General features: G+C 44.9%; 1 protein-coding gene across 1 annotated transcript in view; it reads right to left on the reverse strand.

The window, feature by feature from the left end:
• Positions 1–1,227: 1,227 nt before the first annotated feature.
• Positions 1,228–18,717, reverse strand: part of LOC132780187 (cation channel sperm-associated auxiliary subunit gamma-like) — an 87,080-nt gene continuing 69,590 nt past the window's right edge. Inside the window, exons 24-30 of the mRNA XM_067461326.1 lie at positions 18,052–18,115; positions 16,379–16,477; positions 10,441–10,539; positions 10,171–10,263; positions 8,342–8,441; positions 3,966–4,092; positions 1,228–1,950 (exon numbers count right to left, since the gene is read on the reverse strand). Of these exons, the coding sequence (XP_067317427.1) occupies positions 1,817–1,950; positions 3,966–4,092; positions 8,342–8,441; positions 10,171–10,263; positions 10,441–10,539; positions 16,379–16,477; positions 18,052–18,115 (716 nt within the window). The 3' untranslated portion in view covers positions 1,228–1,816. The remainder of the gene's footprint in view (positions 1,951–3,965; positions 4,093–8,341; positions 8,442–10,170; positions 10,264–10,440; positions 10,540–16,378; positions 16,478–18,051; positions 18,116–18,717) is intronic.

An 18,717-nucleotide genomic window follows, 5' to 3' on the forward strand; every position in this document is an offset into this window, starting at 1 on the left:
GAATGTATCACAAGCTAGGATCTTATCTGCAGATAATACAATCTTCCTTGCCGAAATCACCTTCTCACCTTGCTGCTGGATGATTTTAATTGGGGCTGATCTGGATGCTTGCCACAGCAGGGACTCACAGAAAAGGGACAGCTCAGACTTATCACTTGTCTGGGTTTCTGCCAACAGGCTTCTTCCTGGTCTCACTGCCAGGGGTTGCCTCCTAAATTGGGCCAACAAGAGGAGACATAATGAGGGCCATGTATCAAGACATGAGAGGAACTCATAGGGAGGAGGGAGCAGGCTTGTGTTCTGCTGATCTGGAGACTAGGATGCAGAACAATGGCTTCAAACTACAGGAAAGGAGAATCCACCTGAACACTAGGAAGAACTTCCTAACTATGAGAGGTGTTCAGCAGTGGAACTCTCTGCCCCGCAGTGTGGTGGAGTCTCATTTGGAGGCTTTGAAACAGAGGCAGGATGGCAAACGGTCAGGGGTGCTTTGAATGTGATGTTCCTGCTTCTCAGCAGAATGGGATTGGACTGGGTGGCCTACAAGGCCTCTTTCTACTCTATGATTCTTTTTTTTCTTTGTTTTTGTCATGTCAGGAGTGTCCTGTTGTGAGAGAATTGGCCATCTGCAAGGACATTGCCCAGGGGGCGCCCGGATGATTTTGATGTTTTGCCATCCTTGTGGGAGGCTTCTCTCATGTCCCCGCATGAGGAGCTGGAGCTTATAGAGGGAGCTCATCCACCTCTCCCCGGATTCGAACCTGCGACCTGTCGGTCTTCAGTCCTGCCAACACAGGGCTTTAACCCACTGCGCCACCGGGGGCTCCTATGATTCTATGAACTCCCACAATGTATCGTGTTAGGATATCCCAGCTCTAAGTTCTATAGTTCCTAGAGATGCTCTTTCCCAAAACATATTCTGCAATCACTGAAATTTTTATTGAATTTGACAGTTTCTCAAATGACAGGCAAAGTAAATAAATACATAAATAAAACCTAGAAACAAAAGTTAGAGGAACACGTAGTTAAAAATACCACAGTTGAAAAGAAATCTGAATTCTTAACAAGAAACCTTTGGAAATGAGCTGGGAAGAAGATGTAAAGTTGTTTTTTTCCCATTCGGCCATAAACAGTATACACCGAGGCAGTTTTAAACCTCAAACCAGCTCAGGAATAGGAAATGCACAACCAGACACTTCATGAGGTAGATATAACATTGTTTTTTTTTAAAAAAAAAAATCTTACTCATTCAATCCTGTCTGGAATCATTCCGTGTCACAAGAAAATACCAAGGCAAGAAACTGAAATGCATGTAGTATTTTACTATTGATGACTCACACAAGTGTGAGTGGACCAGTAAATGGAACAGAAAGGGAAAGATACAGATTTCTTTTCTGGCCGTGGTTTAAAAACAGTGGATTTTATACCCTCCTAGATCAGGCATGGACAAACTTCGGCTCTCCAGGTGTTTTGGCTGTTAGGAATTGTGGGAGTGGAAGTCCAAAACACCTGGAGGGCCACAGTGTGCTCATGCTTGTCCTAGATAGTCTTATAATAATTTTACAGAGAATCAGTGGCTTCTGGAATACTTCCTATGACTCCTCTGCACGCTTCCTGCAACCTGCTCAGTGACGGTTTTATGCAGCTCAAGAATTCATAGGTGAACTCTTGGGGATTACTTTCAAGGACGCCATGGCCTTCCCCAAAGTCAGGATCCAACAGTCACCCAATCGCCACAATGCTGACAGTCACTTGATTAATCCAAGAAATCCTCTGCATCAGAGGCAGAGGAGTGCAGGAAATTAGCTGGCTGGCCTTAATGCTTCCCTGAGTGTTCCCGTGCACTTGATTTGGATGACGGTTGGGCCAAACTGCCTCGGATCGCTTCGGAAGCCATATGTTGCAGTGACGATTGGCTGGTGAACGATGAGGTGAAGGAGAGGGTGGATGCTGGCGGTAAAAGGAGACAGAGAAAGAAGGAATTTTGAAACACGTTCTGGAAATCGCTAACAAAAAAGGAGAGGAGAGGTTCAAGGTGCTGGTTCATACACTGTCATAGTATGGAATGGGACTGATAGTATAGAAAAGGAGATCCAGTTATGGCATCTACGTCTGCATGCATATCTCAGGACAGACTCTGCAGGAGTCTACCCTGTTCCATGCAGCAGTGGACAAGTCTACATAGGGACCACCAAATGCAGAATTGGCCAAACATGAATCAAGGAACATGAAAGGTACTGCAGACTCATTCAACCAGAAAAATCAGCCATAGCAGAGCACCTGATGAACCAACCTGGACACAGCATATTATTTGGGAACAAAGAAATGCTGGACCACTCTCACAACTACCATGCCAGACTATACAGAGAAGCCATGTGGACTGTCAAGATCCAGAAGCCTCAAGTAGAGCCAAACACAAGATAAAGAGTTCAAACACAGCTTTATTGTACAAAAATAGTCTTTTAAAGCACTTAACTTCAGTGCATAGAGTCAAAGTAGCAATTTGGCATCAAAAACGCAGTAATAGCAGTAACAAAAATATAACCCGGATTATAACGCTGTTTAATCCGGGTTAAACTCAAAGTTCAGAAATCTGCTTGAAAATTAGCACAGCACAAAAACAGTCAAAGAAGATGAAAAACAAAGTCCCAAAAATGATGAGATGTTCAAGCACAAAGTTAGTAGAGTTTAAAGTTCCAAAAGTCAAAAGCGAAAGTCAAACCGGTCTATGGTCAAGCTGTAGTAAAAGGTAAACACTGGAATGCAGGAATCTCAGGAAAGCAGGAACACAGGAAGCTGTAGCTCAAGGACCCAAGCTAGAGAGTTGGCAGTAACAAAGATTTATGTCCCATAAAGACACTTTGCCTTCTGCACAGTATCATTCAAACATAACCCACTTTTATCTTAGATCTCCTCATTAGAGGATGATGAGCTCCCCACCCTTTCTTCATCGCTCTCAGCTGCATCCAACCCCGCAGCTGAGCCCGAGTGCATATCCCTCCACCTCTGCCAGCGTCTGCTAAGACTTAGATCTTGCCAAGTGCTCCCCGGTTGACAATCCCCTGTGAACCCCTCAAATTCATCACTGGAGGTGGGTTGGTTACAAATGTCTCTAATCTGTTGAACACGGGTCCAATCCAGCTCCTCCTCCTCTCCCATATCACTCCCAGACCCATCACTCCTTTCAAACCCCATGAAATCCTCGTCCTCCGTAGGAGCACTAAGTATTTCCCGGATGCGCTTCCTCTGAAGCTCCTCATCGGACTCCAGATCGCGAGTAGCCCTCTCTACTCCCCTGCTCGCCTCCCCATCTCCCATTTCACAATCAGAGAAGCCCTCAAACGTCTCGGAATCACTTGGGGCGAATATTATTTCCCTAATGCGTTTCCGCTGTTGTTCCCCCTCTGACTCTTGCGCAGATCTCTTCTCCCTCCTACTAGTATTAGGAACGTTACCATCATGCTGAACTACAACATGGACAATTTCAATAGAAAGGAGAAAACCATGAAAAGGAACAAAATCTGGCTACTAGTATTTTAAAAAATTAAAATCATAACAGTAAATAAAGAACAACACTCAAAATTGGGATTTCCATAAAAGAAAAAATCAGGGCCAGCAAATCACCTCCCAACAAAGGATTCCCCCGGCAGTAAGAAGTCATACCTTGAAACTGCTTGGCCATTAAATCCTTATCAAGGTAGCCAATTGAAACATTCACAGCTATCTCGGACAGATAAGAGTTGTTTCTCCCACCCTGGACATTATTCCACAGATATATAAACTCCATTTTTCTAGTTTCCAACAAATTTCACAACCTCTGGGGATGCCTGCCATAGATGCAGATGAAATGCTAGGAGAGAATGCTTCTGGAACATGGCTATACATCTTGGAAAACTCACAACAACCCAAAACAAAGCATGTTTATCCTTTTCAATATCATTCAATGCATTGTTTTGACAACTCACTTGTCCGATAGGCCCATGCTTCTTCCATCCTCTTGATGAGTCCGTGGATGTAGCTCTTGCATGTGGGAGCCATGGTAAGGATTGATATGTATAGGATAAGCACACCTATGATGGCGCCCATCCATACCTGGGAGCAAAATAAGCCATTTGTAAAGGGAGGATGTTTGATTTGTTGTTGATCAGTTATGGCCATATGTAGGCAGACAGCACAAAAACTACGAGAGAGGAAATAGAGACTGCTTGATTGATCTTTTATCTTATAGAAATAATGAAGAAAGAGGAGAATGAGAAGAGAGGAAATACTCAGAATGGGGAATTTGATAAAACTAGCCCTCACTTTACTGCATTCACTGAGCTGGGATGAGCTTGTTCTAATCAGACTTGCCCACCTTCTGTCTTCACAATACCTTTTGGGGAATAACAACTCTCAAAGCAGAGGTGGCCAAAGGGCAGCTCTGAAGCCCTACACCAGGCTTCCAAGACAGAGCATGCTTCACTTCACTTTTGCAATTCCAAGGCTGAGTTACACTTGTACAGGCAGTCCCCGAGTTACAGATATCAGACTTACAAATGACTCATCGTTAAGGACAGAGGTGAGGCAACAGAAAGTGAGGGAAATCTACCCCTTGGGGGGAGAGAAATTCACTCCTAGAAGTGTTGTTTTCAAGGGTAAAAGGTGTCTCCACTGAAGTTTTATCCCTAATCCTCGTTTCCACAACAAACCAAATTTCAAAATTCATTGACCACAGGAACAAGGTGAAATGATATCTTCTGAACAGGGGCACAGACAGCAAAACAAACCCCACCAGGGAATCTTTTTTTTCCTTCCCCACAGTGCTCCCCTCCACCCGTCTCAAGCCACATTTCTTACATTTCATCTGTCCAAAATTTCATTTCTTCTTGTGACGGTAATTTTCCTTCCTTATTTTTTAATCCATTTACCACAAATTTTCCCCATACAGCATCAAAATCGCTTTGTTTCCATATACCTTTTTTAACCTTTAATATACATGTCAGTTTATCATTTATTGCTATTTTCCATGCTTCCTTATACCACTCCTCTATTTGTATATTCATTTCTTTTTTCCAATTCCTTGCTATGAGCAGTCTTGCTATAGTTAATAAATTTGTTATCGCTTCTTTATCTTCCTTTTTCAATTGCTTATTGGTATATAATGATAGTAAGGCTATACTAGGACTTTTGTCTATTTTCATATTCATTATAATTTCTATTTCTCTAAATACTTTCTCCCAAAAATTATTTACATATTTACATTGCCACCACATGTGTATATATGTTCCTGGTTCTTGACACCCTCTCCAACAATTTATTGAGTTATTTTTATTCATATATGCTATTCTTACCGGTGTTAAGTACCACTTCCATATTAACTTATAATAATTTTCTTTAACTCGTATCGATAATTTTTTTAAATGTCTTTGTCCCCATAACTGTTGCCACTCTGTTTCACTTATTTTTATCCCTAAATCCTCTTCCCAAATCTCCTTAAGGGTACACTTTTTTGTTTTTCCATCCTTCATTTCAATTAGTATCTTATAGATTTTGCTAATTATACCTCTCAAGTTTTCATGTTCTTCTACTGCCCTTCCCTTCTGTATTATTTGTTCGAATTGATTGAGTTGGCTTCCATTTCTATTTTTTTTCCAGTTCATTAACCATTGTTCTAATTGTATACAATGAAACCATGATAATTTTATTTCTTTAAACTCTTCCAACATCCTTTCCCTCTTCATTTCCACCTTCATCCAATCCCCTATTCTATCTAAATTTATTTCTCTTACCTTTTTATCCATTACTTTTTTAAAAAATTTTGGGAATTTCTTTTCCATCACTATTAGGGTTATAATTGATCCCTCCTTTATTAACCTCCCCTTATATTTATTCCATACTTTCAGTTTGTTACTCAACATTGGGTTTCTAATTTCCCTCAATTCTTTTCTAGTAAGCTGTTTAAAAAATATATTCCAAGTTTCATCTTCCACTTTTCCTGAATAATTACTAAGCCAATCTATTCCCTCTTTTTTAACCATTCCTTCTATAACCAAATTTAATCTACTTGCTTCATAATATTTTTTTATATTAGGTAGTGCTAGTCCACCCTCCTTTTGCGATCTATACCATAACTGTTTATTTAGTCTGTTTCTTTTACTTCCATTGCAGTACTTATTAATCATTTGTTGCCATCTAATTAGTTCTTCTTCTGTGATTTGAAGTGGTTTTAAAGATTTAAATGGTTTTAAAGTACTTACAAACCTAGAGGGCGCTGGTGTTTTGCTTCTATAGTGTTGCTAAAGTTCTAACAAAACTTTCAAAATTTTGTTGTAAATGGGACTTCCTTAGTTCTATCATAAAAATCGCCAATAATGAAATAATAATAAATTTTTGGAAGTTTTGGGAAATTTTCACCACCAGAACTTTAGCAACACTATAAAAGCAAAGCACCAGTGCCCCCTAGTTTTGTAAGTACTTTAGAACAATTTAGAACTATGTATTGCCCATGCCTAGTGTTTGTGTATGTATGTATGTGTGTGTGTGTGTATGAGAGAGACTAGAATTACAATTTAAAATGGACCTCTTCTGGCTTACAAACCAATTCCTCTTAAGAACAAACTTACAGGATCTTGTTCGTAACTTGAGGACCGCCTGTACAAGGTATACCTTTTAGGATTTCCTTGAGAGTCTGCCTGGGAGATGAGAGTCCAGATCCCCATCTGGTCATGGAAGCACACTGGGTGTCATTGGGTGATTCACATTCTCTCAGCTTCAGAGGGAGTCCAGGGCAAACCTCCTCTGAAGAAAACCCTTAGAGAAGGTCGGAGTTCAATGTATTGTCGAAGGCTTTCATGGCTGGAATCACTGGGTTGTTGCAGGTTTTTCCGGGCTATATGGCAATGTTCTAGAGGCATTTTCTCCTGACGTTTCGCCTGCATCTATGGCAAGCATCCTCAGAGGTAGTGAGGACTGTTGGAACTAGGAAAATGGGTTTATATATCTGTGGAGTGACCAGGGTGGGACAAAGGACTCTTGTCTGTTGGAGCTGGATGTGAATGTTTCAACTGACCACCTTCATTAGCATTTGATAGCCTGGCAGTGCCTGGGGCAATCTTTTGTTGAGAGGTGATTAGATGTGCCTGATTGTTTCCTCTCTGTTGTTTTGCTGTTGTAATTTTAGAGTTTTTTAATACTGGTAGCCAGATTTTGTTCATTTTCATGGTTTCCTCCTTTCTGTTGAAATTGTCCACATGCTTGTGGATTTCAATGGCTTCTCTGTGTAGTCTGACATGGTGGTTGTGAGAGTGGTCCAGCATTTCTGTGTTCTCAAATAATATGCTGTGTCCAGGTTGGTTCATCAGGTGCTCTGCTATGGCTGACTTCTCTGATTGAAGTAGTCTGCAGTGCCTTCTATGTTCCTTGATTCATGTTTGGAAAATGCTGCTGCGTTTGGTGGTCCCTATGTAGACTTGTCCACAGCTGCATGGTATATGGTAGACTCCTGCAGAGGTGAGAGGATCCCTCTTGTCCTTTGCTGAACGTAGCATTTGTTGGATTTTCTTGGTGGGTCTGTAGATAGCTTGTATGTTGTGTTTCCTCATCAGCTTCCCTATGCGGTCAGTGGTTCCCTTGATGTATGGCAAGAACACTTTTCCTCTGGGTGGATCTTCATCTTGACTCTTGTGGCTTGTTCTTGGTCTTGCAGCTCTTCTGATGTCTGAGGTGGAGTATCCATTGGCCTGTAGAGCCCAGTTTAAGTGGTTCAGTTCATTTTCGAGGAGGTGAGCTTTGCAGGTTCTTTTTGCACGGTCTGCCAAGGCTTTAATGGTGCTTCTTTTTGACTTGGGTGATGGTTGGAGTTTTTATGTAGATATCTATCTGTGTGTGCGTGTTTTCTGTAAACAGTGTGACCCAATTGTTGATCTGGTTTTTGGATGACTAGGACATCAAATGCTAATCAAGGTGGTCAGCTGAAACATTCACACCTAGCTCCAACAGACAAGAGTCCTTTGTCCCACCCTGGTCATTCCACAGATATATAAACCCATTTTCCTAGTTCCAACAGACCTCATTACCTCTGAGGATGCTTGCCATAGATGCAGGCGAAACGTCAGGAGAGAATGCCTCTAGAACATGGCCATATAGCCCGAAAAAACCTACTACAACAACCGAAGGTCGGAGTTGTTTTGAAAGCAAGTTAACATCACAAACGAGAAGGCACGGCCTATATATACATTAACTTCTCGCTTTTGCAAAGCTAGGAAACTCTAGAGAGAATGAACTGCTACTGGTGGAGCCATGGCAAGCACATCGAATGCTAGAGAATAAATGCCAAGAGGCATGGAGGCCCAGCAGTTGTTACCTCCAAGAGAAAGAGGGCTCTGGTATAGCTAAGGCGCAGGCCGTGAACGTGGATGATGAACTCCAAGGCGTAATCACAATAAGTGGTTTGGTCCACTCCCCTGCGGAAACAAAAAGGAGAGAAGGAGGTTGGTTGCTGAGAAAGAAGATCCTCTTTTGTCAGGAATATTAAAGATCAACTGGGTATTTTTGATGGCAAAAGTGTGAGTCAAGCACTGAAAGAGTTAGTAGGCCGAAGCCTGTTAGTGGGCCAAAGCGAGCGTCGCCCTGAGGAGAGGGAGTAGGCTGAAGCCTGTTAGTGTCAGTTTGCCTCAGTGAGGGAAATGGTCATTCTGTGACAAAGTGTGAGGCAAGCACTGAAAGAGTTAGTAGGCCGAAGCCTGTTAGAGTTAGTGGGCCAAAGCGAGCGTCGACCTGAGGAGAGGGAGTAGGCCGAAGCCTGTTAGAGTTAGTGTGCCAAAGCGAGCGTCGCCCTGAGGAGAGAGAGTAGGCCAAAGCCTGTTAGTGTCAGTTTGTCTCAGTGAGGGAAATGGTCACTCTGTGACAAAGTGTGAGGCAAGCACTGAAAGAGTTAGTAGGCCGAAGCCTGTTAGAGTTAGTAGGCCAAAGCTAGCATCGCTCTGAGGAGAGAGAGTAGGCCAAAGCCTGTTAGTGTCAGTTTGCCTCAGTGAGAGAAATGGTCAAGCTGTGACAAAGTGTGAGGCAAGCACTGAAAGGGTTAGTAGGCCGAAGCCTGTTAGACTTAATGTGCCAAAGCGAGCGTCGCCCTGAGGAGAGAGAGTAGGCCAAAGCCTGTTAGTGTCAGTTTGTCTCAGTGAGGGAAATGGTCACTCTGTGACAAAGTGTGAGGCAGGCACTGAAAAAGTTAGTAAGCCAAAGCCTGTTAGAGTTAGTGGGCCAAAGCTAGCTTCGCCCTGTGGAGAGGGAGTAGGCCGAAGCCTGTTAAATATTAGTTTGCCTCAGTGAGGGAAATGGTCAGTCTGTGCGAAGTAAATGTCTATATGAGAGAAGCCTTGTGTGAGGGAGCTCCAGTGTATAAGGGCTGCTGTCTATATAAAGCTACGATGTATTTGTTTGTTTGTGTTGTGGAAACCTTGTTACTGTAAATAGTACAACTATATTATTTTACCGCAAAGAAAAGCCTCCTATGGAAGAGACAACATTGGTCTGAGCGTTTTTGTTCTCTTTACCACTTTGGGCTCCTGGAGCTGGGTCAATCTGCTGCCAATGAGTTGCTCAGCTGTACATTTATGATTAGGGTCTTTTGCCATTAAGGCCACTCGCCTGACATCTTTCATTTCCCTCCCTCGCATTACCAAAATGAGGGTTCAAATCCCCGTTCAGCCACAGAATCACACTGGGTGATCCTGGGCAAGTCACATTCTCTCAGCCTCCATGGATGGCAATGGGAAGTGCCGCTGAAGATCAACCTGAGACTCCTGAGCCTGATGGGTTCACTGATGATTTAGAGGATGATAAAGGTAAAGGTAAAGGTTTCCCCCTTGACATTAAGTCTAGTCGTGTCCAACTCTGGGGGCTGGTGCTCATCTCCATTTCTAAGCCAAAGAGCCAGTGTTGTCTGTAGACACCTCCATGGTCATGTGGCTGGCATGACTGCATGGAGCACCGTTACCTTCACACCAAAGCAGTACCTACTGACCTATTCACATTTGCATGTTTTCGAACTGCAACCGCTGACCTTCCGGTCAGCAAGTTCAGCAGCTTAGTGGTTTAACCCACTTCATGACTGGGGGCTCCTAAGCATAATAAATTAAGATATAAAGGCACAGAGTTTTAAACTAAGATAAACTGGAAAGTGAACAGTTATACCTGTTTGAAACCTTCATCACAAAGAAGTACTCCGGAGCAGAGGCATCATTGGGAACAATGTCGTGACAGGGAGAATTCTTCTGGCAGACCCACCTTTGAGAGAAAGAAGGTTCATTTCGCATTTCAGAGTTGAGTCCAGGAGAGCTTTTTAGATAATATCTTGTAGGAAAGGAGGCCGAACAGGGAAGGAAGGGAAACATTGAAATCAAGGGGGATTGCCTCTTTTATTCAGGATGGAAATCAGAATAAATAATACTCGGTGAGCCTTACAGTATCCCAGAGCTGTCCTGAGAGAAGACATTGAAACCTTCGGCATCGGTGTTGTTATCTTCACCATCAGCCCTCAGCCAGATGAGACTGTTTGTTATGCTAGGAAAAGAAAATGAAAACAACCCAAGTTGGAAATTGGGCGTCGTTGGGAATCCTGCAGCCCTCCTGATGTTGCTGGACTACAACAACAGCCTAATCCACGGAGAAGAATGCTAGGCGCTCAAGTCCAATACTTTCAAGAGGAAGGGATGTTTGAAACCTCTCCAATCCTGAAATTAACACTGTAGGTTGGGGCAGAACCACTATATCGCTGTGTCTAATTTCCGATCCAGAGATGATCCAGTGGGATATCTTGACTGATGATGTAAACCACTGCTAAGAAACAGGCCACTGTCCATCCATCGAGGAAGCAAGTTTATGTTAGAGGCCAAACATAAACTTGCTTCCTCGATGGATGGACAGTGGCCTGTTTCTTAGCAGTGGTTTATGTTAGAGGCCAAACCCCCTCGATGGACTGTCACCTTGTCGTGGTGAGGGGGCTTGCGTGTTCCGATGAACCTGTGGGCACAACAACTGGAGTCGTGCACTCCCAGGAGTGGCCGCGGGGGAGGTCCCAGACCAAGCACAGTCCGAAGACCCAAAGACCTCAACGGCGGAGCAGGCGGAGGATAACATGGCACATGTTACAACGGCTGCGAAGGCGGAAGAAGGCTGCAACAGACTGAGAAGCCATGGTCATTGTGTTAAACTACATCACCAGTGGAACCTCATCTGTGAAGACTGTGTGTTGTTCAGCTGTGCACTGACCTCCACACATTAAAAAAACCCACGCACAGGCGTCTTCCAAAGAAAATAAAAACCAACCAACCAAAGTCCCATGGCGATCAGCGAGTGGCGACGGGGGCAGGACTGTGAAATCTGGAAGCCCCTAGTCACAGACTGGCACATGGGCGGTGGGTACGGACTCAGTCGTTCTACCTCAAGGTCCGAGGCAGTTGAGTAGTTCGGCAGCTGTATTCGCGACTGAGCAGCCCTTTTAAGGACCCACTCTGCTCACCCCACATGGGGAGGGGGCTAGAAAAGGTGCCCTAAACATAGTCTGCCTCACTTATCCCTGACTGGACTGCCGCGTCCAGTGGGGTCACCATCCTGCGGCCAAAAAAGAAAAATGAACTTCGGTACGTGGAACGTACGGACACTGATGGACAACAGTGACAGTGAACGCCCCGAACGCAGAACTGCCATCATCGCAAGGGAGCTGGGACGCTTCAACATCGACATAGCAGCCCTTCAGGAGACCCGGAGAGCAGGAGAGGGACAGCTGAAGGAAGAAAAAGGAGGCTACACCTTCTTCTGGAAGGGACTGCCCAAAGAAGACCAAAGAATGCATGGAGTTGGCTTCGCTATAAGAAATGATCTGATGAAACATCTGTCCGAAGCACCCACTGGCATCAACGAACGACTCTCCACCCTCCGAGTTGATCTTGCCAAAAACCAACGGGCAACCATCATAAGTGCCTATGCACCAACACTAGACGCTGACGAAGACATCAAGGAGAAATTCTACTGTCAGCTGGACACCGTCCTATCGGGGATACCTAAGGAGGACAAAATCATTCTCCTGGGGGACTTCAATGCAAGAGTCGGGCGAGACTTCGACCTGTGGCCAGGCACCATAGGAAAAGACGGGGTTGGAAACAGCAACTCGAATGGCATCCTGCTTCTCACCAAATGTGCGGAGCACAACCTTGTCATCACCAACACGCTCTTCCGCCAGAAAAACAAGTTCAAGACATCATGGAAGCACCCCCGGTCAAAGCACTGGCACCTCTTAGACTATGTAATCACACGTGCCAGAGACCGCCGTGACGTACTCCTCACAAGAGCCATGACAGGTGCTGACGACTGCTGGACCGACCACAGGCTAATCCGATCCACAATGGCTATCAAGATCGCCCCCAAGCGCAGACTCCAAGGAAGAAAGACAAGGCGCAAAATGAACACCCAAGCCCTTCAGGAGCCCTCCAGGCGAGCCCATCTCCAAACAGCACTCAAGGACCATCTACCCACAGAACACCCCGAAAATGTTGAGGAACATTGGAACAAACTGAAGACCTCCATCATCCAAGCCTGCGAAGAAACTATTGGATACCAAGCCAAGAAACATCAAGACTGGTTTGACGAAAATGACATCGAGATCCAACAGCTAATCGACAAGAAAAGGAAAGCCTTCCAAACATGGCAGAGAGACATCAACTGTGCTGCTAAGAAAAAGATCTACGCCAGTGCAAAAGCTGAGGTCCAAAGAAGGACAAGAGAACTCAAGAACATCTGGTGGACAAAGAAGGCTGAAGAAATCCAACACCTGGCAGATACCCATAATGCTCAAGGATTTTTCAAAGCCACAAAGGTCATCTATGGGCCAAGAAACCATGGCATACAGCCTCTACGCTCATCAGACGGAACCAAACTCCTGAAGGACCAAAAGTCAATTGCACTACGTTGGAAAGAACACTACCAAAGCCTCCTAAACCGCAGCTCCAGTGTGGCCGAAGAGGTCCTCTCACAAATCCCGCAACAACAAACCAGGGATGAGCTTGCAGCACTGCCTAGTTTGGAAGAAGTCAGCAATGCCATCAGCCAACAAAAGAACAACAAAGCCAGCGGACCGGATGGGATCCCTGCTGAAATCTTTAAAGAGGGAGGACCTGCGCTGACACACCAACTCCACCAGCTCATAGAAAAAGTGTGGGTGACCGAGAAAATCCCAGCAGACTTCAAGGATGCCACCATCATCACCCTCTTCAAAAAAGGGGAAAGAACAGACTGCGGAAACTATCGAGGTATCTCCCTTTTAACCTCTGCTGGAAAAATCCTCGCAAGAATCCTTGCAAACCGCCTTCTGCCCCTCTCAGAAGACACCCTCCCAGAATCCCAGAACGGCTTCCGCCCCTCCAGAGGAACTGTGGACATGATCTTCACTGCACGACAGCTCCAAGAAAAATGCAGGGAACAAAACCAACCTCTGTACATGGCATTCATCGACCTTGCAAAGGCATTCGACACAGTGAATCGCAGCGCTCTCTGGACCATCCTCCACAAAATCGGGTGCCCAAGCAAATTTGTGAACATCCTGCGGCTCCTCCATGACGACATGATGGCAACAGTCTTGGACAGCAGTGGCTCCCAAAGCGACCCATTTAAGGTAGAATCGAGTGTCAAACAGGGATGTGTTATTGCCCCAACTTTATTCTCCATCTTCATCGCCATGATACTTCACCTTGTTGATGGGAAGCTTCCCACCGGAGTGGAAATCATCTATCGGACAGACGGCAAGCTATTTAACCTCAGCAGACTGAAAGCCAAAACCAAGGTCACAACAACAGCTGTTATAGAACTCCAGTATGCTGATGACAATGTCGTCTGTGCGCATTCAGAAGAAGATCTACAAGCCACTCTCAACACCTTTGCAGAAGCATACACAAAGCTTGGCCTGTCACTGAACATCGAGAAAACCAAAGTGCTGTTCCAGCAGTCACCAGCCATCCCCTCTCCAATGCCAGAGATACAGCTTAATGGTGTAACATTAGAAAATGTCGACCATTTCCGCTACCTTGGCAGCCACCTCTCCACCAAAGTCAGCATCGACGCCGAAATACAACACCGCCTGAGCTCTGCAAGTGCAGCATTTTCCCGAATGAAGCAGAGAGTGTTTGGGGACCGGGACATCCGTAGGGATACTAAGGTGCTTGTCTATAAAGCTATTGTCCTCCCAACCCTGCTATATGCCTGTGAGACATGGACTGTCTACAGACGTCACATGCAGCTCCTGGAACGATTCCATCAGCGCTGCCTCCGGAAAATCCTGCAAATCTCCTGGGAAGACAAGCGGACAAACGTCAGCGTGCTGGAGGAAGCAAAGACCACCAGCATTGAAGCGATGGTCCTCCAACATCAACTCCGCTGGACAGGCCACGTTGTCCGGATGCCTGACCACCGTCTCCCAAAGCAGTTGCTGTACTCCGAACTCAAGAACGGAAAACGGAATGTTGGTGGACAGGAAAAGAGATTTAAAGATGGGCTCAAAGCCAACCTTAAAAACTCTGGCATAGACACTGAGAACTGGGAGGCCCTGGCCCTTGAGCGCTCCAGCTGGAGGTCAGCTGTGACCAGCAGTGCTGCAGATTTCGAGGAGGCACGAGTGGAGGGTGAAAGAGTGAAACGTGCCAGGAGGAAGGCGCGTCAAGCCAACCCCGACCGGGACCGCCTTCCACCTGGAAACCAATGCCCTCACTGCGGAAGAAGATGCAGAGCAAGAATAGGGCTCCACAGCCACATGCGGACCCACAAGGAAACCCATGATGGAAGACCATCTTACTCGTCCAACGAGGGATCGCCTAAGTAAGTAAGTAAGTAAGAGGCCAAACCAGGCCTGAAGCTGGATTGAACTGGAGTTTAGGAAACCTCCAAGACCACTTCAAGTCAAACTGTTCCCCTTCCTAAGATACTTCCGAGACTTTGATTAGAAATTTCATTAATACATTAAATCAGTGGTTCCCAACCTTTTTTGACCAGGGACTTGACCAGGTACCCCCTGAACAGGGACCACTCTCCAACATTAGTACCAAAAGGGTTACTAATCAGTTTTTGATCAACTTTAGATTCGGTTTGATTATTATTTGGGGTACTGATGCAGAAGATTGCATTGGCTAGACCACATCAGCTCTAGTTTCTGATACAGAACATCTGCCATCCGGTAGTCGCCATCTGCTCGCCCACAGAAAAAACATATTTAACAATCTAGTTGATGTGGTAGTAGTAATCTTTCATGGGTAGTCAGCCTCTCCCCTCCTGACATCCCTGTTGCCTCGGCACTAGAAGAGGGGTCCACAAGACCAGTTGCTCTTGTTGCCATGTGGTTTCAAGGTAACGATGTAGCAATGGTGAGGCTGTGGACCAGATTTTCGTTCTTGGCGGTCCATGGACCACAGGTTAGGAACTACTGCATTAAATGGTCTCACTTCTGCTTAGTCCTCCAAGATAGGCAACAGAGATCCCTCTAACAGTTTGAGGGATTGTGACCTTGCCCTCTGTTTAAAAAGTTTGAGGCCCCCTGGTCTAGAGTAAGGATTTCCCTTCAACTATGTTTCCTGTATGACAGTTGGAATATATCTAATTTCTTCTCTCCTCTCTGTTTCTGCTCTCATTCTGATTCTTTAAAATGGATAGTTTTCTACTGCAAATTTTTTTGAATCTGACTTCTGCCTTCTGACACTGTAGTATGGACAGAATGTGCTGTGTGCTTTGAGATCTCTCCTTGTGTGTGTGGAGAGATAACGTGATTGAGTTTTCCCCCTCCATTGAAACCTTAGAAGAGATGGGTGTTAGAATAGCTCAGACTCAGTTCTTGATTATTAAGAAATATAATTATTTGTTATTATTGTAAATAAACTTTCTGTGATTGTTTTTTAAAGATTGGATACTGCATGTTTGCCTCCTAAGCTCTGAATTCTTTACAGCCACATCACACGGCACTTCACGCTCCGTATGTTGCGAGCTGATGCTTAACTTTATGTGCCCAGTTTGTTTTTGGATGTTCTGCTTTATATTTTAGGGTAGTTTTCCCTAACACAACTCTCTCCAACATCCATCCCTCATCAGGGAGAACACCATTTTTATACATCTCCCATTACATCAGCCTCCACACTCTGATTACAGAGACACAGAAATTTTACATGTAGTTAAAAATGCCAGGTATTTTACAAATCCTGACACATACAACTCCCAGCATCCCCTCTCACTGGCCAAGTTGGTTTGGGCTAGTGAGAGCCTGAATCCAACAATGACCTGAATGACCACAAGACCCACCAACTGCTGCTTGGGAATCAACTACTGCAGAAATGGCAGAAGAGTGTGAGAGACCATGCATTGTATGCACCTGCCAATCATGGTGTTGTAGCGCGGAAGGTCCTCCTCTTTGAAGTATTCAATGTTATCGACTGAAAAAGCTCCCCCACCAATGACTGTGAAGATATAGCTGTCATGAAAAAATGGGAAGAAAAAGAAAATGAGTCTGCATGCAAAGGCTTTAACTCAGTGTTTCTCAACCTGAGGGTCGGGACCCCTGGGGAGTCAAGAAGGGGTTTCAGAGGGGTTGCCAAAGACCACCAAAAACACATTATTTCTGATCATCTTAGGAACCCCCTTGGCGGAGAAGGCTGAAGATCTCTCCACCTGTCTTTCTCTTCCTTTTTGGAAACAGGCGGCAAATCCTCCCACCAACCCCCCCCCCCCCTTCTGCTGTGATTGTAGGTGAACTATACATCCCAGCAACTACAACTCCCAAATGTCAAGGTCTATTTTCTCCAAACTCCACCAGGGTTCACATTTGGGCATATTGAGTATTTGTACCAAGTTTGGTCCAGATCCATCACTGTTTGAGTCCACGGTGCTCTCTGGATGTAGGTGAACTATAACTCCAATACTCAAGATCAATGCCCACCAAACCCTTCAAATATTTTCTGATGCTCATGGGAGTTCTGCGCACCAACTTTGGTTCCATTCCATGTTTGGCAGAGTTCAAAATACTCTTTGATTGGAGGTGAACTATAATTCCCAGCAACTACAACTCCCAAATGAGAAAACCAATCTCCCTCAACCCCACTAGTATTCAAATGTGGGTGTATCGGGTATTTGTGTCAAAGGTGGTCCAGTGAATGAAAATACATCATGCATATCAGATAATTACATTGCGATTCATAACAGTAGCAAAATTACCGTTATGAAGTAGCAACGAAAATAATTTTATGGTTGGGGGTCACCACAACATGAAGAATTATATTAAAGGGTACCAACATTAGGAAGGTTGAGAAGCACTGCTTTAACTATTCCAAAGCCTTTTGAACACTTAGGACAAAATCTTCACTCCTTTTTCCTGGAGTTACCTAGCCTGCACTTTCGTGCAAGGATGGTGGTATTAGAGGAAAAACTGGATGTTGCTGAGCGAAGGAGAATGAATTTGACAGAGAGGGCTATGAAGGAGGAGGAGGAGGAGGAAGATGATAATTTGTATCTTTTTTTCTCTGGGGATTAAGAATGCTGCACATATTGAGGAGGCTTATATTTGCAGAGCTAGCAGGAGAAGCTTATGTTTGATGCAGGGAACACAACAGAACATATATGCCACAAAAAGGCCACAGTCCCAATCCAAAATTGTGGCAAAGAGAAAGGAGTATGATCAACCAATAAACAGAAGGCAGCTGGGCATGAATGCTTTTGAAACCTCAATACCTACTGGGAAGGACAACATTCTGCCTCCTTCTCTCCTCCTCCTCCTCCTCAGTTAACTCAGTACAAACAACTTTTGCATTTTGAACTCATTCTGCAGCAATTGTAGTTAAGGGAGTAACTGTGAGGAAGCGAGAGGAACCTGGACATTTTTAAGGAAGCTGAAAATGTGGCGCAACAAAGGATTAGCCAGGAGTGTCCCTGTCCAAGTGCATTGGGTTTGGACCCAGGTGCCTCCGCCTTGTTCCAAAGAACTTGAACGAAGGGCTTGAGAATGTATTCATCCCGACTCAACATTTCCACAAAGCTGTGCTGAGGCCTCACCTTCCATTGAAACGCCCCGAGTGCCCTGTCACCATGTCTTGGATCAAGAAGAAAGGGTAAAACACTGCCAAGAAAGAAAAGAAAGAAGAGTGTCAAATATGCTGAATGCTTGGAATGGTTCCAGGTGGAGCAGGCTAAATTATAAGTTGCTTACCTGTAACTGTAGTTTCCTGAGTAGAATCCTGTGAATACGCACATATGGTAACCTTGCACCTGTGCAGTTCAGCGATCGGAACCTTCTAGAAAGTAAAATGACCATTTAGACTCCCTCTGGCCACGCCCCCCTCCCTCATCCTATATATAGCCCGGGGCAGTGGCCGTTACTCAATTCTCTTCCGCTAGAAAGCAGTAGAGATGGCATGACCTTCAAGGGGAGGAGGGCGGGTGATGTGCGTATTCACAGGATTCTACTCAGGAAACTACAGTTACAGGTAAGCAACTTATAATTTCCTGTCGTAAATCCTGTGAATCGCACATATGGTAGATTAGCGAGCAACTGACCGTGGATGGTGGGAGTCATGCCACAGCCAAAAACAGGACCGCTCTGCCGAATTCCGTGTCCTTCCTGGAAACCACATCCAGCTTATAATGGGTCACGAACGACAGTGGTGACGACCAGATAGCTGCTCGGCAAATAGCATCCAACGGAACACCCTTCAGGAAAGC

Source organism: Anolis sagrei, chromosome Y (assembly GCF_037176765.1).
Source record: "Anolis sagrei isolate rAnoSag1 chromosome Y, rAnoSag1.mat, whole genome shotgun sequence".
Lineage (NCBI taxonomy): Eukaryota > Metazoa > Chordata > Lepidosauria > Squamata > Dactyloidae > Anolis > Anolis sagrei.